This window comes from Nymphaea colorata, chromosome 2 (assembly GCF_008831285.2).
Source record: "Nymphaea colorata isolate Beijing-Zhang1983 chromosome 2, ASM883128v2, whole genome shotgun sequence".
Lineage (NCBI taxonomy): Eukaryota > Viridiplantae > Streptophyta > Magnoliopsida > Nymphaeales > Nymphaeaceae > Nymphaea > Nymphaea colorata.
In genome coordinates this window covers 31,786,796-31,810,464 of record NC_045139.1, presented here as the reverse complement: position 1 = coordinate 31,810,464, position 23,669 = coordinate 31,786,796, and the positions used below count along the sequence as shown (strand labels likewise).

Sequence of the window (23,669 nt, the reverse complement as noted above, 5' to 3'; positions counted from 1 at the left end):
ACCTTCTTTTGTCTTTGCAATGTGATGAGTAGCCACTGAGTCAACCCACCAACCAATCAGATCTCAATATGTAAACAAGCACTCTGACACAATGGAAATGACTTCCCTGTTGGAGTCCCCTTGATTTCTCCTCCCGTTGTTGTTGTCTTAAACATTAATGTCTTTCTTGTTTGGAAATTTTGTCATGCAGTTCTTCTTGATGTGTCCAGGCTTTCTGCATCTATAGCATTTCACTACAGTTCTTTGAGTTCTTTGAGTTCCTGCAAAATTGCCTTTAAACTTGCCATCGTTTTTCTTTTTAAATTCTTTGGGTTTTACATGCACATGACTACTGGCTGGTTTTTTCTGGACAGTGGTTTGTTCTACATCCTTTCTCTTGGCCAAACGTTCTTGCTCAATAACTAATTGTATGGGAAGTTTCTTTAAAGTTAAAGTGTCAAACTGGAAACTCAGTATTGTGACAACCATATTCCAAGAAGGTGGTAGACTATTAAGGATGGTGCATATCTGCATGTTATCAGGTATAACATTTCCCATTACGGCTAAGTCTTTAGCCATGACCAACATTTTGTTAACATGGTCAACCACTTTATCTGACTCCATCATTTTATACGAGTTGTACTTTTCTAAGAGCAACCAAACATGCATAGTGGTATTGTATTTAGAAGAGATTGTGTTAAACATCTTCTTGGCCGTTGAACAGTCCTCAAACATCCTAATCAAGTTATCTTCCATGAACATTAACACGATGGTTTTAGCCATCAAGTCATCATTCTCAAAGGCTTCATATGCTCTTATTTCTTCATTTGTAGGCTTATCTCCTAAAATAGGAAAAGGCTTGTTGATTACATGAATCAACTTCTCGAGAGTTAAAGGCCAACATGATTCTATGTTTCCATGCATGAAAGTTAGTTCCATTGAATTTTTCGGTTTTGGCCAGTTTTGAGGCTCCCACTGTAGAAATCATTTTAAAATTTTGAATTTTAATGGCAAGTAAAAAACAATAAAAAGAAAAATAACATAAAGAATATCACATTAGAAAATCTGGAATAATATTCTACAACATGACTTAAAAGTAAGGAGATTTCAATATTAATTTTTTTTTAATGTGAATTTTTCTCTTTTATTTTCAAAAGTTGTATTCAAGACCCCTTATAACAATTTCAATAAGTTTGAGGGTACCTATACGTAATTGTGTATAAAATCCCGGGTTTTTCTCTCGAAATGCAAAACAATTTTTTAGAAATTTTAAAAAGTCTGAGTACCTCTACGAAATTTCACATAAAAACGCGGTTTTCAATGAAATTTACTTTCGTAAGCCTCTTTTTGAAAAAGTATTTAGCAAAAACCTTACGGAACTAATTTCTGAAAAATTGGACGGCGTTCGTAAAAATATTTCTAATAAATGGACTAAATTTGTAATTTTTAAAATTTGCGTATGAATAGACCCTGAACCGAGTTTTTTCTCATTTTTCGTTGTTTTCTTCTCTCTCCTCTCGCGAGACCTCTGCTCTTCTAGGGTTTGCCGACCGTCTTCCTCTTCACTCGGCTGCCTCTGCAACCAGCGTGACCCGTTTTACAGCGCGAGGAAGACGCTGTTACCGACGCGAGGGTGACGGCCTCTGCTACCACTGGGCACCGGTCGGCAAGCAGCAGGTGTTGCGAAACAGTCTCTGCAAGGGTTTGGGGTGTTTCTGGAGGTGCGACCGGCCAGCTCCAGCGCCTCTCAGCAAAGAGGGGCTATCTGTTGTTGCAGCGTGGAAGATGTCCGGCTAAGCACCAGACATTCTCGAACCCTCTGCACTCGGTCTGGGTCGATTCAAAAGAAATTGCCGAGAGCAGTGGCGAACACGGTCGTCCTGCGACCCACTCTGTGGCATAGGTCTACAAAACATACGCTCTGCCAACAGTGACAGAGGTCAAGACGGAAGATGTGTTGGATCCGCCGGAAAGGGTTCGAGCAGGGTCTCCGGTTAAGCAAAAAGGAAAAAAAAACCGGCAGAGGTAATCTCCCTCTCTCATACTGTGCGAGTTTCCAGGCCAGGCCCTCGATGAGGGTTCTGATATTCATTCGTATTACGTCGTCTTTATTTTCTTTTCGGAAATCTTGTTCAAAAAAAAAAAAAAAAGAAACTTAACATTTGTGCATGCTTAGGTCAGAGTTCGACTCTGTCCTCTGTCTCAAGGGAACAGGGATACAACCATAGAACGAAGCGTAACATGATATATCAAATCTGTGGAACTTAAAAAAAAAATCGAACTAGCATGCTTCATGATTAGAAGAGTCTAGCATGCTTTTACATTCAAGAGTTACGATCTGAAATAGCATGTTAAAATAACAGTATACTCTTGCTGCGCAGACGGTGTAGGCATCACAGGCACTACAGGGGTCGGAATTCACTTACTGGAAATTCGACAAAGAAGGCTCTGATACGAGTGATGCATTTTCAGCAGCGGAATGGCGACCCTGTTCAACTCTGTATCTGGGCAGCAACACACGGTCTGTAGCAGCAAGGGAGAGGCAGCTCGCAGATCTTGAATAACAGAAAAGAAGAAGAGACGAGGGAGAAGAAGATAAAGCAGCATTCAACGGGTTTGCTTCTATGAGGGCTTGACGAGTTTTAATCGTTTTTTTAACCCCAGATTCAGCAGCACTGGGATTTTTTTTACCAGCCTTATAGATTTTCCGATTTCCCAGCTAACGGTTATCGTCTGTGAGAGATTGACGGAATATTAAAGGTAATGTCAATCTAAATCTTAATTGATAAAATTCTTCTTTGTTTAGAAATCAGTTTTCCAATTCAATCTAGTAACTGCAAGGCGCTCTTGCAGTTACGAGGTGAAGGATCGTTGCGAGCTCCATCAACCAAATAATTGGTGGAAGATCTAGAACGATAACATGCACCACAGGCATAAATCTAAACTGCAACTACAACATTCCCATGATAGCACAGAAATGACACCATGTGTAACAGCAGTTGGAAACAGCCCAAATTTTGTTTATGTTGTTGTAGTGTGGAGCATCATCAATCCCACCATCTTCTATACATGTAGCAAAAAAGAAAGTCTCATGTAAGTAGTGATTTTTTGCATACACAATCAAGCATTGCCAACTAAAATAAAATGTCTAAGCAGAGGGCACAAGCTTCAGAGCAATTCCATGCTCTCCCTTATCAATAGCCAAGTCTCCTTCTTGACACACGAGATCATCATACTGAGAGCAGTCATTCTATCTACTCATTGTTCTCAATGCATTTCACAGAATAAGCTCAGATCTTCGATCGCAAAAGTCAGCCTATTCGAAAGTCGGCTCTCCGAAGGTCCAAATATTCTCAAATTCTGCAAGATGACAACTCTTTTAAGACACTTCCACAAGCTTTTTGGAAGCACCAAACAATTTTCCTTGTGATCTCCAATAGGCTAGCTAAGAATGCTCAATTCAGTGGCTTCAAGGGCATTTTAGCAGGCGATCTATCCCAGTAGCGTATGCTTTTTTCATGGAAGCAACATGGAAATGACTCGCTACTCCCATGACATGAATGCTAGATACAGGCATTTCGTCAAACATGTTGGGTAGTCATTGTACTTTGTACATACTTGAATGCTAGCCAACGATCAGCGCCGCCTCGATCTTTGAAGGCGGTTGGAGAGGATTTCACCTTCCCAGCATAATGCTACTCCCTTATGATTTTGTCTTTCTTCAGGGTGACTATACAGACAAAAGATGGCGATAGAATATGTGAAAGATATGAAATTATTGACAAACCGACTTAAAATTATGTTTTATGATTTTCTTGAGGAACTTATCTCTTAATACGAAGGTTAAAGAGTCCTTCAATTTTGGCGTATTTTAACAGTTTTCGCTTGCATACATATTTGTGAATTATTTATTAAATTCCTACTATTATTTGTAATTGCTTCCCGAAAGTTAATATTGTGCTTTATTATTATAAACACATCAAAAGTCGAGTTAGTTATTTTTAAAATTTTCAAAATTTTAAATGCAAAACCCTGGATCCAAGGGTGGATCAGCCAGAAAATTGGTCAAATGAATATTAATTATATAATTTGAAAGTTTTAAAGGGCAAAAATGTGTAAATGAGAAAAAAACTACCATGAAATATCAATATGAAAATGAATACTTTTAAGGGCCTGTGTAGGCAATTGCCCACATCTGCCTTCTTCAAATTTGCATGTTTCTCTTGAGCAACACCAATTCTTCTCCTCTAGATCCTCATCCTCCTCTTTTAATTCTTCTTCTTTGACTCCCTAGTTTGTATTTTTTACTTCTTCTTTTACATTTTTTTCTCTTCTTTTTAGAGCTTTATTTGAATTCTAAATGCTAGAAGTGTTTTTGCTAATGATATTTTGTCCAATAAATAATTATCTATATTGTCACATGCAATTGTTTATTTATTTTTTCAAACAATGTCTATTTGATATATAAATATCTTTTTCAGTTTTACTATAATTTAGTGACACCCAACTTAAATATATGACCGGCCACTAGTCTAAACATATTCTATTTGCATGATTTAAAGTAGAGAATTAGTTGGGGAGTTCATCTAAATTACTTTAATGATTTAATAGCCTTCTCCATATATTTGAGAATAACATGAAAATAAATTGCCTTTATTTGTACAAATAGCTTAATAATGAACGCATTAACGCCACAGAAGCAATCATGATCCGAAGACCCGTTAATTTGAATAAATAACATCATCCCCATCATTATGCTTAATTTATTTAGATCCAATTAATATTGAGTGAACGTGCATGAGTGCATCCAGTGGGGTGTGTTTGTGTGTGTAAGATTTCTGATTTTTTTGGTCTTCCCATGATATGATGCATTGCATCGGGTAGTGTGTTTAATCGCATTCATCTAATACAATGCAATTGGACGTAGCTCATATATATATATATATATATATATATATATATATATATATATATATATATATATATATATATATATATATATATATATATATATATATATATCAGGCTCCGAGGCAAATATCTCCTCTCCTAGGGCCTCTAACTGTTATACATTTAAAAGTCTCATACAGTTCCTACTACTTTTGGAAGTATATAGATCATATATATACAATGGAATTTCAGTAAGATATTATAATGTATCCTAATGTGCAATCAATTTCTTTTTCTCGTTTTATTTATATATAATGTATGTCAAGTTGAAATATAGTAATTCTCTAAAGACTTTTTGGTTGGCAACGAAAAGACTGCGAGAATTATTATATTGCAACTTGATATAACTATATATAAAAAAATGAAAGACGCATTCCAGTATCTTTGATTAGTTATCGGACCGAACTCCTTTCCAAATTTTATCTTTGTCACGATTACAAAATTTCTAAAATTATTTCCAACTTTGCATTGCCTTGCTGCACATAAAAAATACAATATGAAATCTTCAAGGTTAAAGTTGTTCTCTTTTGGACAAATGTTGATGAATAATATAAATTAATAACTTTTATTTTGAGTAGAAGTTATTTTTTGCAATCAAAGGGATAATAAACACAAGTGAGATTATTTTATCGGCAAAACAGTTATTTTAGCTTAAATGAAACCGTGCTTTCTAGTGGGATCCATACACTTTGGCGGAGATCCACTAAAAATCTCAAAAGATGTATATATATATATATATCAATGGATCAAAGCTACCCAATTATGGATATGAATTCAAAATTATTTAGCTAGATCTGGAAAACAAATTCAGATCTGAATGCGGTTCCATGTGAACGTTAGAACTTACGGTAGTTTAGGTTTAAAGATGTAGTGTTAAGATCCATATCCAAGTGACATTTTCGCGTTTTAGCCGAGGGCAAACTATGACTTGGACAAAGCTAGTAAGGAAGCGTTTGATTGCTTCTGATAAAAAAATCCTTAGGTATACTATGACTTAGACAAAGTTATTAAGGAGGTGTTTGATTGACCTTGATTTAAAATCCTTAGGATTCAAGATCAGACTCTTCCCCCCTGTTAAAGCACTGCGGAGAAACATTTGGGCTGTTGTGAGCCAGAGCCACTGCCCACACTAGCCCACATAAATTACCTTATTTACATATTGGTGTGTTATTAGCTTTTACTTATTCATATGAGTGTTCCGTAAAGTCAAAATTTTAAAATATTAATGCACAAGAAAAACACTGTGAAACGTATAATTTTTTTCAACTTTGTACGGTTTTCCCTTGCAACATCAAACATAATTCCCCCCTCAAACTTTGTACGGTTTTCCCTTATTTTACCCTGCTTTTTTCATTGAAATCAGAAAAACTCCCCCCTCAAAAAATCTGGACCTTTGTAAATCGACTTTTTTTTCACGAAAATTTTTTCCTTCTATACATTGAAAAATTATTCCTTCTGTGTATCAAACGGGGCCTACTCACTGGCTCCGCTATTACTAGAAAAGGTAAAATAAGGAGTTTCAATAAAAAGGAAAAAGAAAAAAAGGAAGAGAGCATGCATGCTTGGCTGAGTTCCTGGGCTCAAATTTAGATGACAGCAATAGCGGAGCTACCATGGGTCCTGGTGTGGGCAACTGCCCGCCTCAGCTTCTTTAAACCTTTGTAAAAATTTTATTTATTATGTACTGCAGGGCATAGACACATGGGGTGTCCACACCAGACCCAGGCCAATGCCATATAGCTCTACATGCACCCAATCCATTACAACAATAAGATTGATCAATGCTCCTCAATTAAAACTTTCTGGCTCCGCCACTGGATGCTCGAGTCGATCTCTTTTAGGTTCAAATTAATTGCAGATTGCTATTGAATGTCATCATCCTATCACATGTCATGTTCTTTCAGAACAAACATAAACAATTGATACACAAAATATCCATCGAATAACAAACATAAAAGATCTTTCTATTTGATGTTAAAATATATATAGTTCTACAATATGTCCCTATATTATTTAATATGTTTAACCGTTCTTTGCTATATATAATAATGATCTTATGCCCAACCATGCATCTTTTTCAAAGTCAAATATAATAAGTTATGAATTCATACTTGTCTATTTTCCAATTATTATAATTTTCAAGCTGAGGTGAATGCCAACAAAGGAAAAAGAAAAGGAAATGACAAGTTGGTAGCATCAAGGAGGCACAAAAGTTTATTGAATGGTGCACTTATGGAATCAAACAGGGTATTTTGTACTGCTCTGCATGTACTCTTGCAATCTTGATATTCTACAAGTACGAAGAGATATTTCTTCCTTCCTCCAAGCACAATAGGACCTACCTTGTTTTTTAATGCATAGCCCCTAAGTGACTTGTGGTGTAAGTGGAGAAAACAATTCAAAAATAAAGGACAATTTTGTTTAGAGAAAAAAATCAAGAAGCCTTTTTCATGCCCACAAGAAGGGAAAGAACTTCTTATGCAAACAATGAAAATATCTTTTGGACTTTATGTCATGAAAAAGCTGTTTAACTAGAGAGGGTAAAAGAGAGTAGTGAACTGTTTGAATGTAGGCATGCAATCAGCTTGTTGGTGAGCTAAGAAGAGGAAAAGTTAACACGATAAAGAGGGAAAAGTTGTTTTGGGATAAAGATTTGCATTTGATAAGATCTTTGCTGTTTGTAATGGAAAGATTTTTGATGACCTTATTCAGAGGAAGAAATTGTATCCACCATTTTGATATCTTCTCATTCCATGTGACCTTCACTTTAAAGGGTGTTTGGTAAAAGGAATACTGTCTTCCTAAGAGGGGCGGAGGCAGGTGTGGCAATTGACCACACAGACTTCAAAAAACATCTTATTTTTAAATTGATATTTCTGAGTTATTTTTCTCTTTAACCAGAATTTTCTGAGTCTGCCTTTGAAGCACATGTTTATATCCCCACAACATATATCTCAAAAACAACTATTTTTGTTTCAGATTTATATTATGTATGTTTATGTCCAGTGTTTGATTGATGGATTTAAAATGATATCCTTAACTATATCATGCTTCATGGAAGGAACAGTTTTTATATCATGTATTCTAAGAACTTGCATTTTAAAATCACAATATTTTTCTTATCAAACACACTTTTAGATAACTTTTTCCAGGATTTTCAGTTGGACCTTTATAAGTTGGAACAAAAAAGATTTGATTATATATCTTCATTGTGAAAAGGGAGAAGTCATCAGAGACGACTTCCGCATGCTTGGACCAACTTGTGTTATATAGGACATGTGAAATTATCAAAAATTGACATGTAAATCTTTTTTTTTTTTTGAGGGGGGGTCAAGGCCTTGCGAGCTCTTCTTTGGCTCCACCCTTGATAAGTGCAACACAGTGGCGGAGTTAGAAAATTTAGCTGAGAGGCATTGATCCATCTTATTATTGCAATTGATTGATAGCAAGAAAAAGAGCTACAGGACATTGACCTACCCCATATAGCTAGGCTTGAGCCCAACACATAATAAATAAATAAAATCATAAAGGATTACATAGACTGGGGTGGGCAGTTGCCCACACCAGCCCCATGGTAGCTCCACCACTGGCGCAACGCCTAAGTCAAATTTTACATTTAGGCGTGCAATGCCCCAAATCAAAACAAAATCTTGGAGTTGAAGGTATGAAGATATGAATTTAGGGGTTTTAGGTCGAAAATGGTTTCTCCTAAATAAACATTAAAAGAATTACGACTACTAAAAATTACCATCCAAACAATACGGAAATGGATTTGTGATTCTCATACCAAGTTACTCGGTCTTCACACTTACTTACTGAAATTGGATCAATTAAATCAGATAAGAGCAGACATATGAATATAATACTAAAAATAAATTAATTTTTTATTAAAAAAGTTCAATGCAAAGTAATATTTTGGTGACACCGTATCGGTTTGCTCGTCTATAAAACGTAAATTAAAAATAAAGAAAATCGTATGTCGCTTTTAAATTCGTGACCTCTTTGGATAGAGGGAAAGTGGGAGGTGTAGATAAGAACGAGCGAGGGGACGCAATGCGGTGTAAGGAGAGGGAACGCAACGCATTATTCTGTTGGCCGCCCACTGATCAGGGGCTCCGCTCGGTCTCCCCGGCCCCATGGGGCTCAGACACGCTTAATTTCTCGTTAAATTCGTTTCCCGTTTCAACTTTTAAAAAACAGTTAAAAATGGTTGAAAATATCTTAAATTGATTGAAAATAAAAAATTATATTATATCACACTAAAACTTGTATGGTCATATAAAACGTTATTTTATATGCCGACATTTGCATTTGTTTTTTTCTAGTGGCATATAAACTATTGCATAAGTCATAGGCTGGCCGCTTATTTCAATTGAAAAAATCTCGTCTCAATCTTTGAGAGAACGATTCACCACATGTCCTTAGTTTGATTTTCGTGAGTGATGTGTTTTAAGGTGGTAGGACCTGACATCCAAGTTGAACAGTATACCGTTGCTATCGCTGACACCAACGCATCTCAAGATCGGCAAAAGGAGGAATGAAAAGCCCTTCGAGTCTTTTTTGGACTGTGAGATTAATACCTCTCGCTCACTCGGATTAGCCTACTAGGTCCGCTAGTAGCACAGCCATTTGTGATACTCGTACCCTGAACCCAAATCCAAAAGCGAACCCGACCCGTACAGAATATCCCATGATCCCATCCGAGTCCGAAAGCCAGCAAAGCACGTGTAGGGGGAGTGTTAGGAGGTGACCGAATCCGATTCCGCCACGTGGCGAACGGCTGGCCAAGCGAAGAGTGTAGATGGTGCCACGCACGTCGTTTCTCTCTCTACCTAGAGAGAAAGAGAGAGACAGGTGGGGCGATTTGAGGTGCGCGGATGGCCGCAGCGCTGCCTTCTCTTTTCACAGCCACTAGTTTCTTTTTTTTTAATTTAAATTTAAAATTTCATTTTTTTTTTAATTTATATAATAGATTATGTTGAATATTCCTGGTTTCCTAGCACGAGGAATTTGAATTGTGGAAAATAAAGATGTAATTTTTTTTATTAAAATGAGCTTGTAATTATATTTTCATAAATACTTAATTTATTTTTGCTCTTCTTCTGGTTTACAAATGCCTGGTAATAAGGAGACTTTGAGCACGAAGGCGTGGCGCATGTTGCCGGATCAAAATACAAAAGTAACCTCGGAAGTGGACCCACAGGACGGCCTGGAAGGGGGGCAGCCTAGAAGGAGTTGAAGGGCATTTTCGTCTCTTAAGGGAAAATGGCGCGGCAAGTTGAGGGAAGAAACCAAACCCATTTTCCGAAAGAGGTTCACATTTTCCATTTTTGTTTTGTTTCCGAGCTTTTTTGCGGAAAGCAGAGAGAGGTTCGTGCCCTATCTCTGTTCGTTCTTTCGTACTTTCTCTGGACGAGTACAAGGAGTTTAGAGAGAGAGAGAGAGAGAGGACCATCATCGTTATCTTCTTGTTTCGTCTTCGTCGTCATCTTCTTCTGGTGCTGGGTTCTGGTGGTGTTGCTGGAGGTAGTGGTCTGTAATTGGGATTGTGGGATAGAGGGGGTTGGTTTGGGAGTGTGGGATGAGCATGGCCCTGCCAGGGTTGGGGTCGCTGACGACGACGACGACGACATCGTCCGAAGACTCCAACAAGAAGATCCGGAAGCCCTACACAATCACCAAATCCAGGGAGAGCTGGACGGAGCAGGAGCACGACAAGTTTCTCGAAGCTCTCCAGCTGTATGCCTCTTCTTCTCCTTCTATCCCTCTTCTTCTCCTTCTTATTGCCCTGTTTCGATGGATTTGTTATTTGGGCAGTCGTCGGATTTCCTTCTAGGGTCTTGTTATTTGTTTTGTTGGTTGTCTTTGAGTGTTACTGTTTTCTGGTGTCTCTTCTGTTTCGATAGCTTGGTTTCCTGTTCTTTAGAATTGGAGTCCTGATCGCAGTGGCGGGAAGCTGGACAGAATCATGTACTTTGGGCTTTTCTGCTGTTCACTTGATTATAAGATAGTCATGATTCTTGGTAGTAAGCATTTTGTATTTTTCATGAGAATTTATTTTCTTTTTCTGATTTCTGGTTTGCATAATTGAGCAGTTTCCTTTTTTAATACCATGAATTGGTATAAGTTGAGTCATTCCTCTTGATCTGCTTCTGCTATGGACTTTAGGTTTATGCAATTAAGTTCCATACTCCATTGAGTATGTACATGTAGGTAAAGGGTATTTACCCAATAATAGAACTTGACCCACTTGTTAAATTGCTAGAAGAACAACGATTTTACATGATTTTCTTAAATTGGGTGTCGGTGGTTTTGATGTTGGAACATAATACATTTCATTTGGATACTTGTGAGAGTACGTGTTGGTAGCTTTTGTCAGAGTTTTTTTTTTTAATAACTATTTTCGTTAGCTAAGGCTTACAAATTAATGACCTCTTGTAGGTTACTGAAATTACGAACCACTATTTTCAAAGACATTGGTTTATGCCCTGTAGTCAAGTACGCCAGTTGCCCTAGCTGGACATATGGTCTCTACTTTGATCCAGTCATTCTTATGTGTACTTTGTAAGGTGGCAATAGTGTATATATTTTCTATAAGTTGATTCTACGAAACTACATGGTGATAATATCATACCTATTTTCTATAAGTTGATTTTATGAAACTACACTCTCTTAGTCTCTTATCACCTTGATTCTTTCTCAAACCCGTAAGCTGCCACTGTATCCATGTCATTTGTGCCTGTGGATGTATTTTTCTTTCCTTTGACTTCCAGACAATCTGCTCAGAATCACGAGTACCTCATGTACATGGTGTAAATGTTGCCCTGTCAACTGTGTTTAGGAGTTTCTTTCCTTCGAAATTTCTAGAAGTTTCCTCCAAATTTCTCCACTTAGATACTTATCATCTTATGCAATAGTAAGATCAGATTGTTTTTTTGTGCTGTATGCCTTGGGAAGTAAAACCAGAAGCACATGCAAGTATAGGCACACAACTTGGCTCCTGTAGCTGCCGAGTTGAACAGTGCATAGAACCTGTCCAAGCAATATAAAGACTGAAACTCTAATGCAATACTGAATTGCTGATGATAATCAAATGTGTTACTGCATTAAGCTGCGTGAAATTAGATGACTAAGCAAAAAACTTATAGTGCCATTTGTCAACAGCTACAATGAATCAGCCAACAGGTTGACATACTTTCGGTTTGCTTCGAGAATCATTACTGCTTTGACATTTATAAAATGATAGCCATCATTATCCTCATGCAATTAACACTTAACAGGTGTTATTTTATTTGAGTGTCTACATGTTGCTGAAATTCGAGCTTTGTGGGGACTAACATTTGGCTGTTGGCATCCTTTTTTTTATGGGAAATTTCAGATTTGATCGTGACTGGAAGAAAATTGAAGCTTTTGTTGGCTCAAAGACTGTTATCCAGGTATGCCTTCTCTCTTTTATTATAGATTTCATCATAGCAGCTACTGTGGGCAGCAGGTATGGAGCCATTTCTTACCAGCCTTCACAAGTCAAAACCTTGAGAAACTCACGCACACCAGTCCCTAATCCCAGATTAGGGTTTTCCTCCCAGAGGAAAACATCAGTAACTTCTGCGATAATTCCCCCTCTGGCCTTTTTGACCCTACTTATGGGTGTTACTGGTTCAGTCCACGAACCTGACCCATAATCCCATACCTGATATCTAACAATTAAAGTCTGTATTGTGCTTGTCTTTTCGATAGATTCATATAGGGAACATGGGCATTGGTCTTGTGTTGTTTTTCTCTCAAGTTTCGCTGAGAAGAAAAATTCTTCTCATTAGTACAGCATAACTGCATAGATTAAATTTCTCTCCTATATGTACTCTTGGCGTTCCTACTGTTAAGCGGCCTGGTTTTTTTCTTTAAACTTTGTATGCTACAGATGAGTAGAAAAGTTCATCTCAGTTTGTAGTACATGCATCAGAAAACACATGGTAAGAGGAAGAAAAAAAAATTCCAAGCAACATAACAATCACAAAGTTAAGAATGATAAAGATTCATTAGAATAAGTTGTCTCTACCAAGCTTATTCCGGATCTTCTGGGTCACATATGTGCTAAATTTATTGTTGCCTTCTGAACTCATTTGGAGATGTTGTAAGGTGTTTTTCATAGGCCGACTGTGCCATTATGCCAATGATATATGTGCTTCTAGGTTAAGATATCCCTTCTCTTGAGATGCTTCTGTCTAGCTCCCTCAATATGTCTTCTTTGTTGTTTGTTCATAAATTGTTGGACAAGTTTTTCTAGTGAAATTTCAGAGCGATTTAGTCCTCTTGCCTGACAGTTTTGAATTGAACCCAACCAAGTATTCCACTCTCTCTGGCAAAACCAGTTGAATGGAGAGTATGTGGTTGGTTCTGTTGCTCAAACATTTATACATTCCTAAATGTTGCCAGATTATTTAGTTATCTGCAGTTGGGCGCCTTTTGTTCAGCATTTCCGCATTCATGTTTGGCATTTTGTCTTTTGTTTGTCTGGATACAACAACTGGTTATTGAATTGCATAGTAGTCCATTCTCCTAATGTTTATGTTGCATGTGGGGACAGTTCTCCTAAGTTCTTACCGTCGTCTTCCTTTTTTTCTTTTTTTTGTTTTACACAGATCAGAAGCCATGCACAGAAGTACTTTTTAAAGGTTCAAAAAAATGGCACAAGCGAGCATGTGCCACCCCCTCGACCCAAACGGAAGGCAGCCCATCCATATCCACAGAAAGCTGCTAAAAATGGTAAGCGAATTTGTGTTTGACAAGAGATGTCTTGGTTTGTGCTGAAGCATATCCAGGGTAAACTTAATGTTTTGACAAGGTGTTCCACTGTTTACCGGCAAGTGCTTCTTTGATATGATGTTTCCTACTTATGTGCTTGTCTTTTCAGCTTATACTACTCACTAGTTTACTTTTTCTGAAAATGATTATCCCATTGAACGCAAAAATTCAGTCATTTATTTTCACAAATTTGCAGCCTCTCTTCCACCACAGGCAAATGTTGCATTTCGTACTTCATCAGGTCGTGTTGAACCTGGGTACGTGCTTCAGACAGACTCATCTTCAATTCTGAGGAACTCAACAACAAGTGCAGCGGTGCCTTCCTGGGCAAACAACGGCATTCCTCCCATCAATATGCCACAACTTAATAAAGGTTTTTGCTGTCACTTGTATCTTATTTTCATCCTTTTCTTGTGTGTTTTTTTCTATATTTGTGCTGGAGGGTTCGTTGTCCTTGCAGATGATATGAGGGCAGCGCCGACGGGATTAAATAATTGTAGCTGTAGTAGTGATGAAAGCTCTCCAAGACAATGGGCACCATGCGAAATAGCTGAACATGGAAACAATGGTCTACCAATTAGAGGTAAATGATTATGAGCTTAATCTGCTTGTCGACAGCGAAGTGCTTACGTGTAGCGTTTTCTAAGTTATCATGCATTTGAGAAAGCTATAACCTCTTTTTTCCTAAAACACTTTAATGGTCCTCTTAGATATCTGTGCCTGATCCACTCACAAGGTTTCCATGGTTGTATATGAGTAGGAAATATGTATTTTAGAAAGGATAGTTTTCCTTTTGGTTGAAGTTATTAGTTTCCTGGTCATTTAAGTCTAGTTGCTTCCCCTTCATGCTTTTGTTTGACTTTGCTAGTTTTTGCTTCTCTCTGTTCTAAACTGTATTTATGCTAAGGGAAGGAGGCTTTAGACAGATTTGCTTGGTACCTTCTTATTTGGTGTTTATTGTTTCATGAGTTTAATTTGTCTCAGGCCCAAGCTAATGTCTTTGTTTGTAATGAACTTTTTGTAGTTATGCCAGACTTTTCTCAAGTATATAGCTTCATAGGCAGTGTATTTGATCCAAGCACTAGTGGTCATTTACAGAAGCTAAAGTCGATGGATCCTGTTGATGTTGAAACGGTATGCCCCCCTACCCATTACTGGAATTCCTTTCACTTTGTATTTGTACAGTCATTACTCTAACTGATTTTTCATGACGTGGTGTTTCACGCATTAGCTAACAGATAATTGAAAGTCTTAATTGCATGCTGAACCATTGTTTGGAAACAATTTTAGAATTAAAATAAGTTTCTCTGTGACATTGATTGCATGCCACACAGTGTTTCATATTTATGTAAAGGATAATCCTTCTGAAGCGTAACTACATAATAATGTAACTATGATTTTCTTTCTTCAATGCTCAGGAACAGAATAAAATTTCATTTCTTTGAAATGCAACTAAAAAAAGTTTTATGAGCTACTGTTGTTTGACCTGATGATTTTCCATCTTTCATATTCCATTTCACCATCCCTGCTTAAAGCCTGTTTCTCACCAATTACTATGGACTTTGATGCCACAGTTGCTTCTTCATTTCATTATCTGTTACTATCATCAGTTCATCATCATTACTGTTTTACTAAAATCACTCACAAATGTCATTCTCATGTTTTTAGTGCCAATGGTTTTCTTGATTATTAATCAGAAGCATGAAAACCCCCAAAAAAATGATATTCTCATGTTTTCTTTTAAATCTTGATTTATTGACTTTTAAAAAATTTCCTTTCATTTTTATGTTATTTTCACATTCTTTGAAAAAAAAAAACTGATATTTGTGAGAATGGGTAAAGCCTATTTTATAAAATGTGATATTATCTCTTTGTCATGGCAATGCCTTTGCATATATGCTGGTTCTGTAATGTTATGCAATAATTGAAGCCTTGCATGTATGAGCTTATTGTTGTATAGACAGATATTCCAAAAATGTTCCTAGATCAGTTGTCCGTTTAAATTTTTAAAATGTCAAATCCATCAGGCGAGCACCTTTACCTAGTACTTCTGCCTGTCTGATTCAGCTGTTATGAAGTATGATTGGAATTTGGAAGTACGTGTTTGCAAACGTAGAACCTTACTGCTGGCTAGTGGGTCTAGGAATATGGCATGGATAAAATAGAAGTACTCTTGCAAAGATAGGAGACTGCTAACCAGAAAGAATCTTATGCATGTCTAATTGCCTGTCATTTGTCATGAACTTGAGCTTTGGTTTGTCTTCAAATGACACTGTTAGAAAATTAGGATTAAACATCTCAATGCATTTTTTACATTCAGATATGATAATTTAATGAGGAAAAGAAGTCATGTAGGTTTCACAATCTTGCTTTAAGTCTTCAACAATTACATGCATGACTGAGACACAGAATCATGAAATCAGAAGTTCAGGCAAAATTCCTTTAAATACGTCAGTGGCATATCCACAGGCACTAGTATGTAACCACTAGATGGTTTGTTCATTGTTGTGGTCCTGTGGATGACACAAATATACTAGTATAGTGGCTGTCTAACTAAGATTAGCAGACTCCACAGATTAGGTCAGCGACCTACCACTTTGACATGTTATGTGCACATAGATAGTTGGACACGAATCCCTAATGCATTTTGACCATGTCTATATCTCAACGTTTTGTTTACGTTTTAATCATATTCTGCTGATTTGCTTCTTGTCTTTTCTTCATGTCAGCTGTTCTTCTTACAAAGATATGTTTTTTATCTGCATATCCTGAAGTTGTTTGATACCGATCTTATGCTTTTCATGTTCATTTTGGTTATTCCTGTGTAACGGTGAGTTGGATTTTCCTAATTGATGCAATCATCTATATTCTGTTTGTCTCAGGTTTTGCTGCTGATGAGAAATCTTTCTGTCAATTTGTCTAGCCCAGAATTTGAAGATCTTGTAAGTTTTTCACAATGTGTTGTATCCTCACAAGTTCTTTTGGGCCGACAACTATTTCTGGCCTTCCTTTTTCTATGCAATCCGACCATGTGTTGTGACTTCACTGAAGTGTTGGAACTTGTGGAATGCAAATAACATTATTTAAATTGAATGTGAGAGTTAAAGAACATGTTCCTGTGTGATAAATGTGAATATTCTTTAATTAATGGAGCAAATAATTGTATGGTATATGTGGATTCTGGAAAGTTTACATGAATAATTTATCTGTTTGTCTTATGGACAAGAGGTTTGCATGCCTTTCTGCTATAGGTTAGCTGGATATTGCCGTATGAGTGTTTGGTCTTTTGGAGTCAAGTCTTTGTAACTCTGTAACCCTTACCAAGAACATGAACATTTTAGAGAAGAACATATAACTGTATTCCACAAATTCCATTTTGTTATAATCTTTGTCATGACTGATATATACCTGCAAAAGTGCTAGATTTGCTTTTAAGAAGGAAAAACTAAGAAAAATTTAACTGTGGATGAAGATACTTACATTCATGCTTTAAGTAGCTTGTGGTGACCATTCTTCAAAAACTAAGAAAAACTTAACTGCAGATGAAGATACTTGGATTTGTGCTTTAAGTAGCTTGTGGTGCCCACTGGTCATCTTTCCAGTAATTTCATTTGTCTATTGAAATCTTTCAAAGCAACGATAGATGACCAATTAAATGTTTGATGAGCCGATGGTTTGTAAATAGTCTGACACATTAGTTCATACAGTCAATGGATGACATGGAAGCTTCAAAGCAATAGCTGAACGCTAAGTCATTCCAGAACTGTTTAATGAAGAGCATCTGCAGTAGCTTCAATGCCATCTTGCATGGCTGTCCATCTTTTGCATATTCCGTACAATCCAGTTGCCATCTTGTGAAGATTAGTCATTGCACTTGTGATGTTTACAGGTCCAATAATTCTTTTTCTTCCAGAATAACCAAGCTTTGGATTTTTGGGACCTTAGTTTGGGCTATTTCCTACATACGTTTGTTTTGTTTATAATCTTCTACAAATAACTATCAGTTGTTATGCTATGGTCCTAATAGTGTTCTGAGCATCTAAATAGTGCATAGCTGCAATATAGGATCCACAGTTCTTGGTTTGAATATTCCTTCCTGTAAGTCTCTCAAAAAGCTTGAAGATAGACATATTGGAATGAGAGTTCAATTTACATTTACACACATAACGGACTTATCTATTCTTGACGTAGTCCTGCCCATACTGCCAAATGAGGATTGTTGTACATAAAAGATGCTTTTAGTAGTTCTAACACTTTTGTTGTTCAGTGAAAGCTGTCTCCCACGTGTAGTGCCATGGACTAGTTTTTGCAGTTCCTCCACGAGTGAACTTTGGTATTTCTCTATATTTTCTAATTGAACAAGTATGGGAAGTATTTCTAGAAACTAGTTGGGGACTAGAATTAGTGGTTGTATTTCATGCTGCAGTTTAAGTAAATATGGTACATGTCCTGTTTGAACTTTTCTTTCTTGCTTAGCTCAATGTTCACCATTTCTATTAGATTAAGCAATTGTTAAATGTTAATGTTATAGTCTTCTGTTATAGACTCTCTAAGACTCGATGTGCGCATGTGTGCAGAAACATACACTGTCATCCTACGATGTAGACAACATTCAGGAAGCTGGTCCCATCCCCGTGGCTAATGTTGTCTGAAGGTATGTGTCTACCTCTCTTGTATCAGTCTCTTCGGCCTGCATCTCACAGAACTTGTTCTGTTGGAACTTGCTCAGGACGCCAGGTTGAGGCTCTTAGGTGTTCTACGCACAGGTTGATGAAAAACCGCCCTTCTTCTGCCATCGTGTTGTATGATAATGTCACCAGTAGTTTACTCCCAGGCAGTTATTCTGCTTCACGAACCAGGCATTTTCCTCCGGCTTGTCAAGTTCTACGTTTTCATGTTTCATTCTCTTCCTTCTCTTTCCCACTTTTTCTTACCCTTTTTGGCTTCTATTAAGGGAATCTGTAGTATGAAGTTATCATATCTCACTTGAGGGCTTCTTCTTGTGTAATTAATGTATAAAATTGTTTGTAAACTTTGTATGTAAATTATCTGGCTTCCCTTATTAGCGGTCCTTGGCGTGTGACATTTCTGCAGACGCTTAAAAGATGCTCACCTGAACCATTGAGATGGGTTTCTTCATCTGGTGGTTAGACCATGAGCAGTATGTTGGCCTGTGGCTGAGTTTGGCTGGAGGCAATTCTTTTAACTGGTGATCGTTGTGGCGTTAGGGTGGCCATGCAGTAGAAATCACCAAGCAAGCGGCAGATTCCCGATCTATTTGCTCACATGCCACGTCGGCGAGTTAATCTGATGTGACCCTACAAAAGATATGGGCGTATTGTGTGTGTTTGAGTGCATGTATGTAAGAAATGCATAGGACCAGCTATTGATTCGACCAGTCACATTTGTTATGTAAATTTTCATGTTTTAAACTATGTCAAAATTTTTGTTGTATAAAATGATTTTGTAAGGCAAAGAGAACTTGGAAAGTTCATTCTAAATTTTAGTTATCTTTCGGGAAAAATGTTATTTTTACGTTGATTAGGAACTTGTTGGACGTGAAAAGAAAATGTTAAAGATGAGTGCGACTGGTCGAACCAGCCAAAAGAATTGACTGGTCTTAACGCATTTCCTACGCTGTATATATATAGATTCAGGCAATGCCAGTTCAACAAGCCACGAAACCAGCCAAAAACATCTCTCAACTCAATTCTCAGTGTCGTTCAGAGGGTAGCGTCCACGAGAACGAGAATTGAAGGAAGAGATACCCAATATGAGAATCGAACAAAGACATTCCTAATACATGTCTATGCGTGTCATGTTTTTGTTGTATTTTCTACTAAGTAGAGAAATAAATAGTGGAAGTATTGTCAGGGATAATAACCAGATGGTAAGACAGAGGAGCCTGAATCTCTTGGAGAAGATACCGAGGCATGAAAGTTCAGCAACATATTGGCAAGAAACTGATAACTATTTTGCTTCTTTTTTTGGACTTCATGACAGTAAATATCAAGCCTTGAAGGGCATAAAACTGAACAAAACCATCACCAATATATCTATCCCAAAAACTGCACTGAGATGGGTAAAGAAAGAAATCATTGTGAAGTTTGAAGAAGAAGATGTTGCATGATGGTGTAGTTGACATTGATCAGACTGCTTAACTGCAGCCTGCGTAAGTTTCGGACTTTATTTCCTAACAAAGCAGTACTTTCAGCGAGTGTCAGATCCTCCATGGCAACATTCATTTAGTGGGGTTTTAAACCACTGGGGGTGCAAATACGTCTCACCCTTCGGATGCAGTTTCTTCATGCAAAACTAAACTGTGGGTTCACAAGAAGAGCAAATCAAATCTTTAATGTAAAATTCATCTGCCAAGAGTTATATTATTTTCCCGTCATGAGATGACATCGGGATGCTAACGGATCAAATTTGATCAGATAGAGCTATATTAGATTGCTCAGATATTCTGGCCAAAATCTGATTCAGATTCAAATATAGAAAATACAGTTATACCTGAATTTTGCGTGTTTGAGAGAATCAGGATATTTACTGTTTGGATGTGAATTTTGTTTTTTTATAGAAACCAAGAATTCTGGTTTGGAACAATGTCATCTTACATCCAAACCATTGACGTCTCTCTCGTGCGTGCTTCACTGCTATACATCTTGGAATCTCAATGGGATCTAAGATTCAAGACAATTAGGTGCTTCCTTAAGGTCATGATAATAATGGTGTCAACAAGTCCAATCAACAAAATCTTGTACGTCCAAACTTATACAGCCCTAGTAAGATTATATAAAACATAGTGAAACCCAAAAAGAAAAAAAAAATCAAATCTTTGTTAATAGTTAAAGAATTGAAGTATTGAAACCTAGGATCCTATGATCTCAGAACTTCGAATCTTCGACACAACGTAATCAAACACAAAAGGATTACAAATTTACATTAGAGGTGTCTGGTCTGGTCTGAAGTTTTCTGAGCATGTCCGCTTTGTTTCCTTGTGTGGCTTCTACACAGCCCAAGGGGCTTAACACGCGTACCTACACAAAGCTAAAACCTCTCTCACAACAAAATCGGATTCTGCCGATTACGATGCGGGTCGCATTGGCTTCTTATCACAAACAATTTACTGGCCATCCTTCGCGGGAGAGGAACGAGCAATGGCCATGGTTCACTCGTCTCTGTCTTCATCCCCTCGTCGTTGGTTGAGATCCGCGTCGTTCCCCACTCTTTGCTCTAGATTCTTCTTTCCTGCTTCTTCTTCTTCTGTTCGCTACCACTATCGTGCTTCTCCTTTCACTTTCAAGCTCATACCAGCGAGATGCAGTGGCTCCGTGGAGGGGGGAAGCGACGCAAGCTCAAAGGGCATCCTCTCGGAGATGCTGGACAAGGGAGTGGAGGAGTTGCTCAGGAGCGAAGGGAACAGAGGGCTCGTAGAAGAGCTCCAGAGAGCCGAGAAGAGGGTACAGGACGCTAGAAACGAGTTGGCGGAGATTGAGAGGCAAGAAAGAGAAGCTGCCAATCTCAAGGAGTACGTCCGGAAGCTCGAAATCAGAGCATCTGAGGTTGGTAGTCAATTTCTTGCTATTTCCATGTCCAACAGAAGCTCTTCTTCTTCCTCGCATGGGACTTGGGAGGGAGGGGTTTTGTGTATCTGTAGATTTCTGTTTTTTGGGATGTTATGAAAGTTATGTTGGATTTCTTGGTGGACTAGCTCGCCATAATCTCAGAAAAATTTCCTGGATACATTTGATTTTCAATTGGTGGCAAATTCAAGCTTCATGAACAAAATTTCATATTTCTGAGCAACGTGAATTGCCGGACCAATCTCACACGTGACTTGGTCTTCAAATGACCACAAGCGTCTGCGTCACTCACGACTGACGTGTTCCTTAAGAGATCATCATATGTTCATCTCCTTTTGGTTTATGTAATGTCCGTTCGTTTTACCAAAGGATTCATCCCGCAATGGTGTTTACACAATTTAACGATTCTCATAAGTTTAAGCTGCCTATTCAGCATCTCAAATTCAACATTAAAACAAGTTGTGGTCTTAAATCCAGCTTCTATAATGGATGCTCTCTTTTTAGATGGCGAAACTTCGTCGAGATACCGAACAGGATTCCCATCATGTAGTTATACCATGACTTACGGCGGATTTCAGCGTACATCAAGTCTAATATCTGCCATAAGCAACTATTTCTGTTATGGTTTTCAGGAGTTGTTGGAATAGTTTAGGATATCCGATGTTGTGCTGAAGAACAGGCGAGTTCTGCCATCTTCATTTCTCAATTCTGTTATCAATTCAAAAGTTCTGCAATTAGTTCGGAAACTGCTCATTATCTGTTATTGTATTACTAAGCCCAAGTGCACCGGGTTGTGTTGCTTTCATTTGTTTCTTTGTCCAACTAATCAGCTCACAAGCTCCGCAATGTATTGATAATGGTGCCTCTTGATTGCTGTGATCAGCTTCACCAAAAGTGTAGTTACGCTGTCTCTGCTTTTATTGGTCCATAGATAGCACCATTTTTTCCAGTTTCATTATATGGTTGTTTCACCTCGTGGATCTCCTGAACTAATCAAGAACCTTTCGTCTGCAATGTCATGAAGATTGAAGAATGCCAGCGAGAAATTTCTTTGGCAAGAACCATGATTGAAGAGGCCGAAAGCACTCTTTCAAGCAACATAGACCGGACTGATCCCATGAACGATTCATTTAGCACTGAAACAGGTGACGTCGACAAGGAGGCTGAGAGATGGGAATCTGTGAAAGCTTCATCTGTTTCTGCTGTTGTGGGAACATTGGCAGGGCTGCCCATAACCTTGGCGCAAGCCAATAGCGACGTTGAGGTATTACTGCATGCAGCAGTTACGTTTATCAGCTGTGCGTTGTTTGGAGTTACATTTCGCTACACAATGCGAAGAGATTTGGACAATATTCAACTTAAAACAGGAACTTCTGCAGCCTTTGGTTTTGTGAAAGGTACTGCATCTATCTAATTGTTCTGGAATTGGTTTTCTGGCATCAGAAATTGGTATCCATATCTGCGGTTTGGAGTCCTGTCTATTTTTTCTTTTTCTGGATGTTCTGCAATTAATATGGGCATTTCAAAATTTCAGGCCTTGCAGAACTAGAGGGAATGTTCCCAATGCAGTTCAACGAATACACCCTTGTGAATTGTGCAAGGGATGCAGCAATATACGTCTCGGAAAATATATTTATCTTTCTTTTTGCTGCAATTGGACTTGATTACTGTTTCAAGGTGAGGCTTTTGAGTCCCTTCCCAATGCGAAGCTCATCTTCCAGAACCACTTCGAGATAAGAAAACAATGATCTTTTCAGGTCTTTTCACTTCTTACCATCACTGCGCCTGTATAAAAGCAACGAAGATATATCTATTAACAGCTACTGTTAAGGTGTAATTACTCTCGATTGTTCTAAGAGACTGCCTTTTCTTTTGTTTTTGGCTTTCCTGTAAAATGGATTCTGCCTCGTACATGTGTTCCTGCCTTGGTGTGCAGTTCGCTGTTCTCTTCTTTTCTGTACTGTTAATGTCTATTAGCTTTCCCGGAAAGGTATAGGTGTAGAGTCCGTGAATAGTCGTGACAGGTAAATATAAACAAGGACCACTATACCCAGATCTATGAAATTCATTCTTGAATCAGCTTTTGCTCAATTCCAAGGTAAACAAAAAATTCGACGCTCCTTCAGGTCATTTCGGCCGATTCAGCTGTAGCACCAATATCTAGATAAAATAGTAATAAACAAAATTTCCCTTTGCCATTTAAGAAATGCCTAATGCAGGCCGATACAAGATATACATCATTTAGATTTTTAATGAGTTGGAAACCAATAAAATTTTGGAGTATAAATTCTTGGTAGAAAAACAGTTTCTCTATAAACAATAGCTGGTTTGGTGGTTTTGCAGACCCATATG

The 23,669-nt window shown here is 37.7% G+C and overlaps 2 protein-coding genes and 1 long non-coding RNA gene across 3 annotated transcripts; all 3 read left to right on the top strand.

The window, feature by feature from the left end:
- The first annotated feature begins 1,464 nt into the window (after window positions 1-1,464).
- Window positions 1,465-3,049, top strand: LOC116248368 (uncharacterized). Its single transcript, XR_004171015.2, has 3 exons — window positions 1,465-2,004; window positions 2,361-2,739; window positions 2,833-3,049. It is a non-coding gene; the product is annotated as an uncharacterized LOC116248368 (long non-coding RNA).
- A 7,195-nt stretch (window positions 3,050-10,244) lies between these two features.
- Window positions 10,245-18,793, top strand: LOC116248664 (protein REVEILLE 6-like). Its single transcript, XM_031621586.2, has 9 exons — window positions 10,245-10,668; window positions 12,308-12,365; window positions 13,569-13,692; window positions 13,928-14,104; window positions 14,192-14,314; window positions 14,756-14,865; window positions 16,614-16,673; window positions 18,309-18,385; window positions 18,461-18,793. The coding sequence occupies exons 1-8, from the start codon at window positions 10,511-10,513 to the stop codon at window positions 18,381-18,383; spliced, it is 885 nt and encodes a 294-aa protein (XP_031477446.1). The 5' UTR covers window positions 10,245-10,510; the 3' UTR covers window positions 18,384-18,385; window positions 18,461-18,793.
- Window positions 18,794-20,778: 1,985 nt separating this feature from the next.
- LOC116248286 (uncharacterized) lies at window positions 20,779-23,192 on the top strand. Its single transcript, XM_031620990.2, has 3 exons — window positions 20,779-21,296; window positions 22,342-22,714; window positions 22,852-23,192. The coding sequence occupies exons 1-3, from the start codon at window positions 20,892-20,894 to the stop codon at window positions 23,052-23,054; spliced, it is 981 nt and encodes a 326-aa protein (XP_031476850.1). The 5' UTR covers window positions 20,779-20,891; the 3' UTR covers window positions 23,055-23,192.
- The last annotated feature ends 477 nt before the right edge of the window (window positions 23,193-23,669 follow it).

What these genes read in the sequence shown, in the direction of transcription:
- LOC116248664 (XM_031621586.2), top strand. Translation starts at nt 10,511, where the DNA reads ATGAGCATGGCCCTGCCAGGGTTGGGGTCGCTGACGACGACGACGACG. An exon ending in TTTCTCGAAGCTCTCCAGCT is followed by an intron (nt 10,669 to 12,307) that starts GTATGCCTCTTC and finishes GGGAAATTTCAG; the next exon opens with ATTTGATCGTGACTGGAAGA. An exon ending in CAATGGTCTACCAATTAGAG is followed by an intron (nt 14,315 to 14,755) that starts GTAAATGATTAT and finishes AACTTTTTGTAG; the next exon opens with TTATGCCAGACTTTTCTCAA.
- LOC116248286 (XM_031620990.2), top strand. Translation starts at nt 20,892, where the DNA reads ATGGCCATGGTTCACTCGTCTCTGTCTTCATCCCCTCGTCGTTGGTTG. An exon ending in TCGAAATCAGAGCATCTGAG is followed by an intron (nt 21,297 to 22,341) that starts GTTGGTAGTCAA and finishes AATGTCATGAAG; the next exon opens with ATTGAAGAATGCCAGCGAGA. An exon ending in AGCCTTTGGTTTTGTGAAAG is followed by an intron (nt 22,715 to 22,851) that starts GTACTGCATCTA and finishes TCAAAATTTCAG; the next exon opens with GCCTTGCAGAACTAGAGGGA.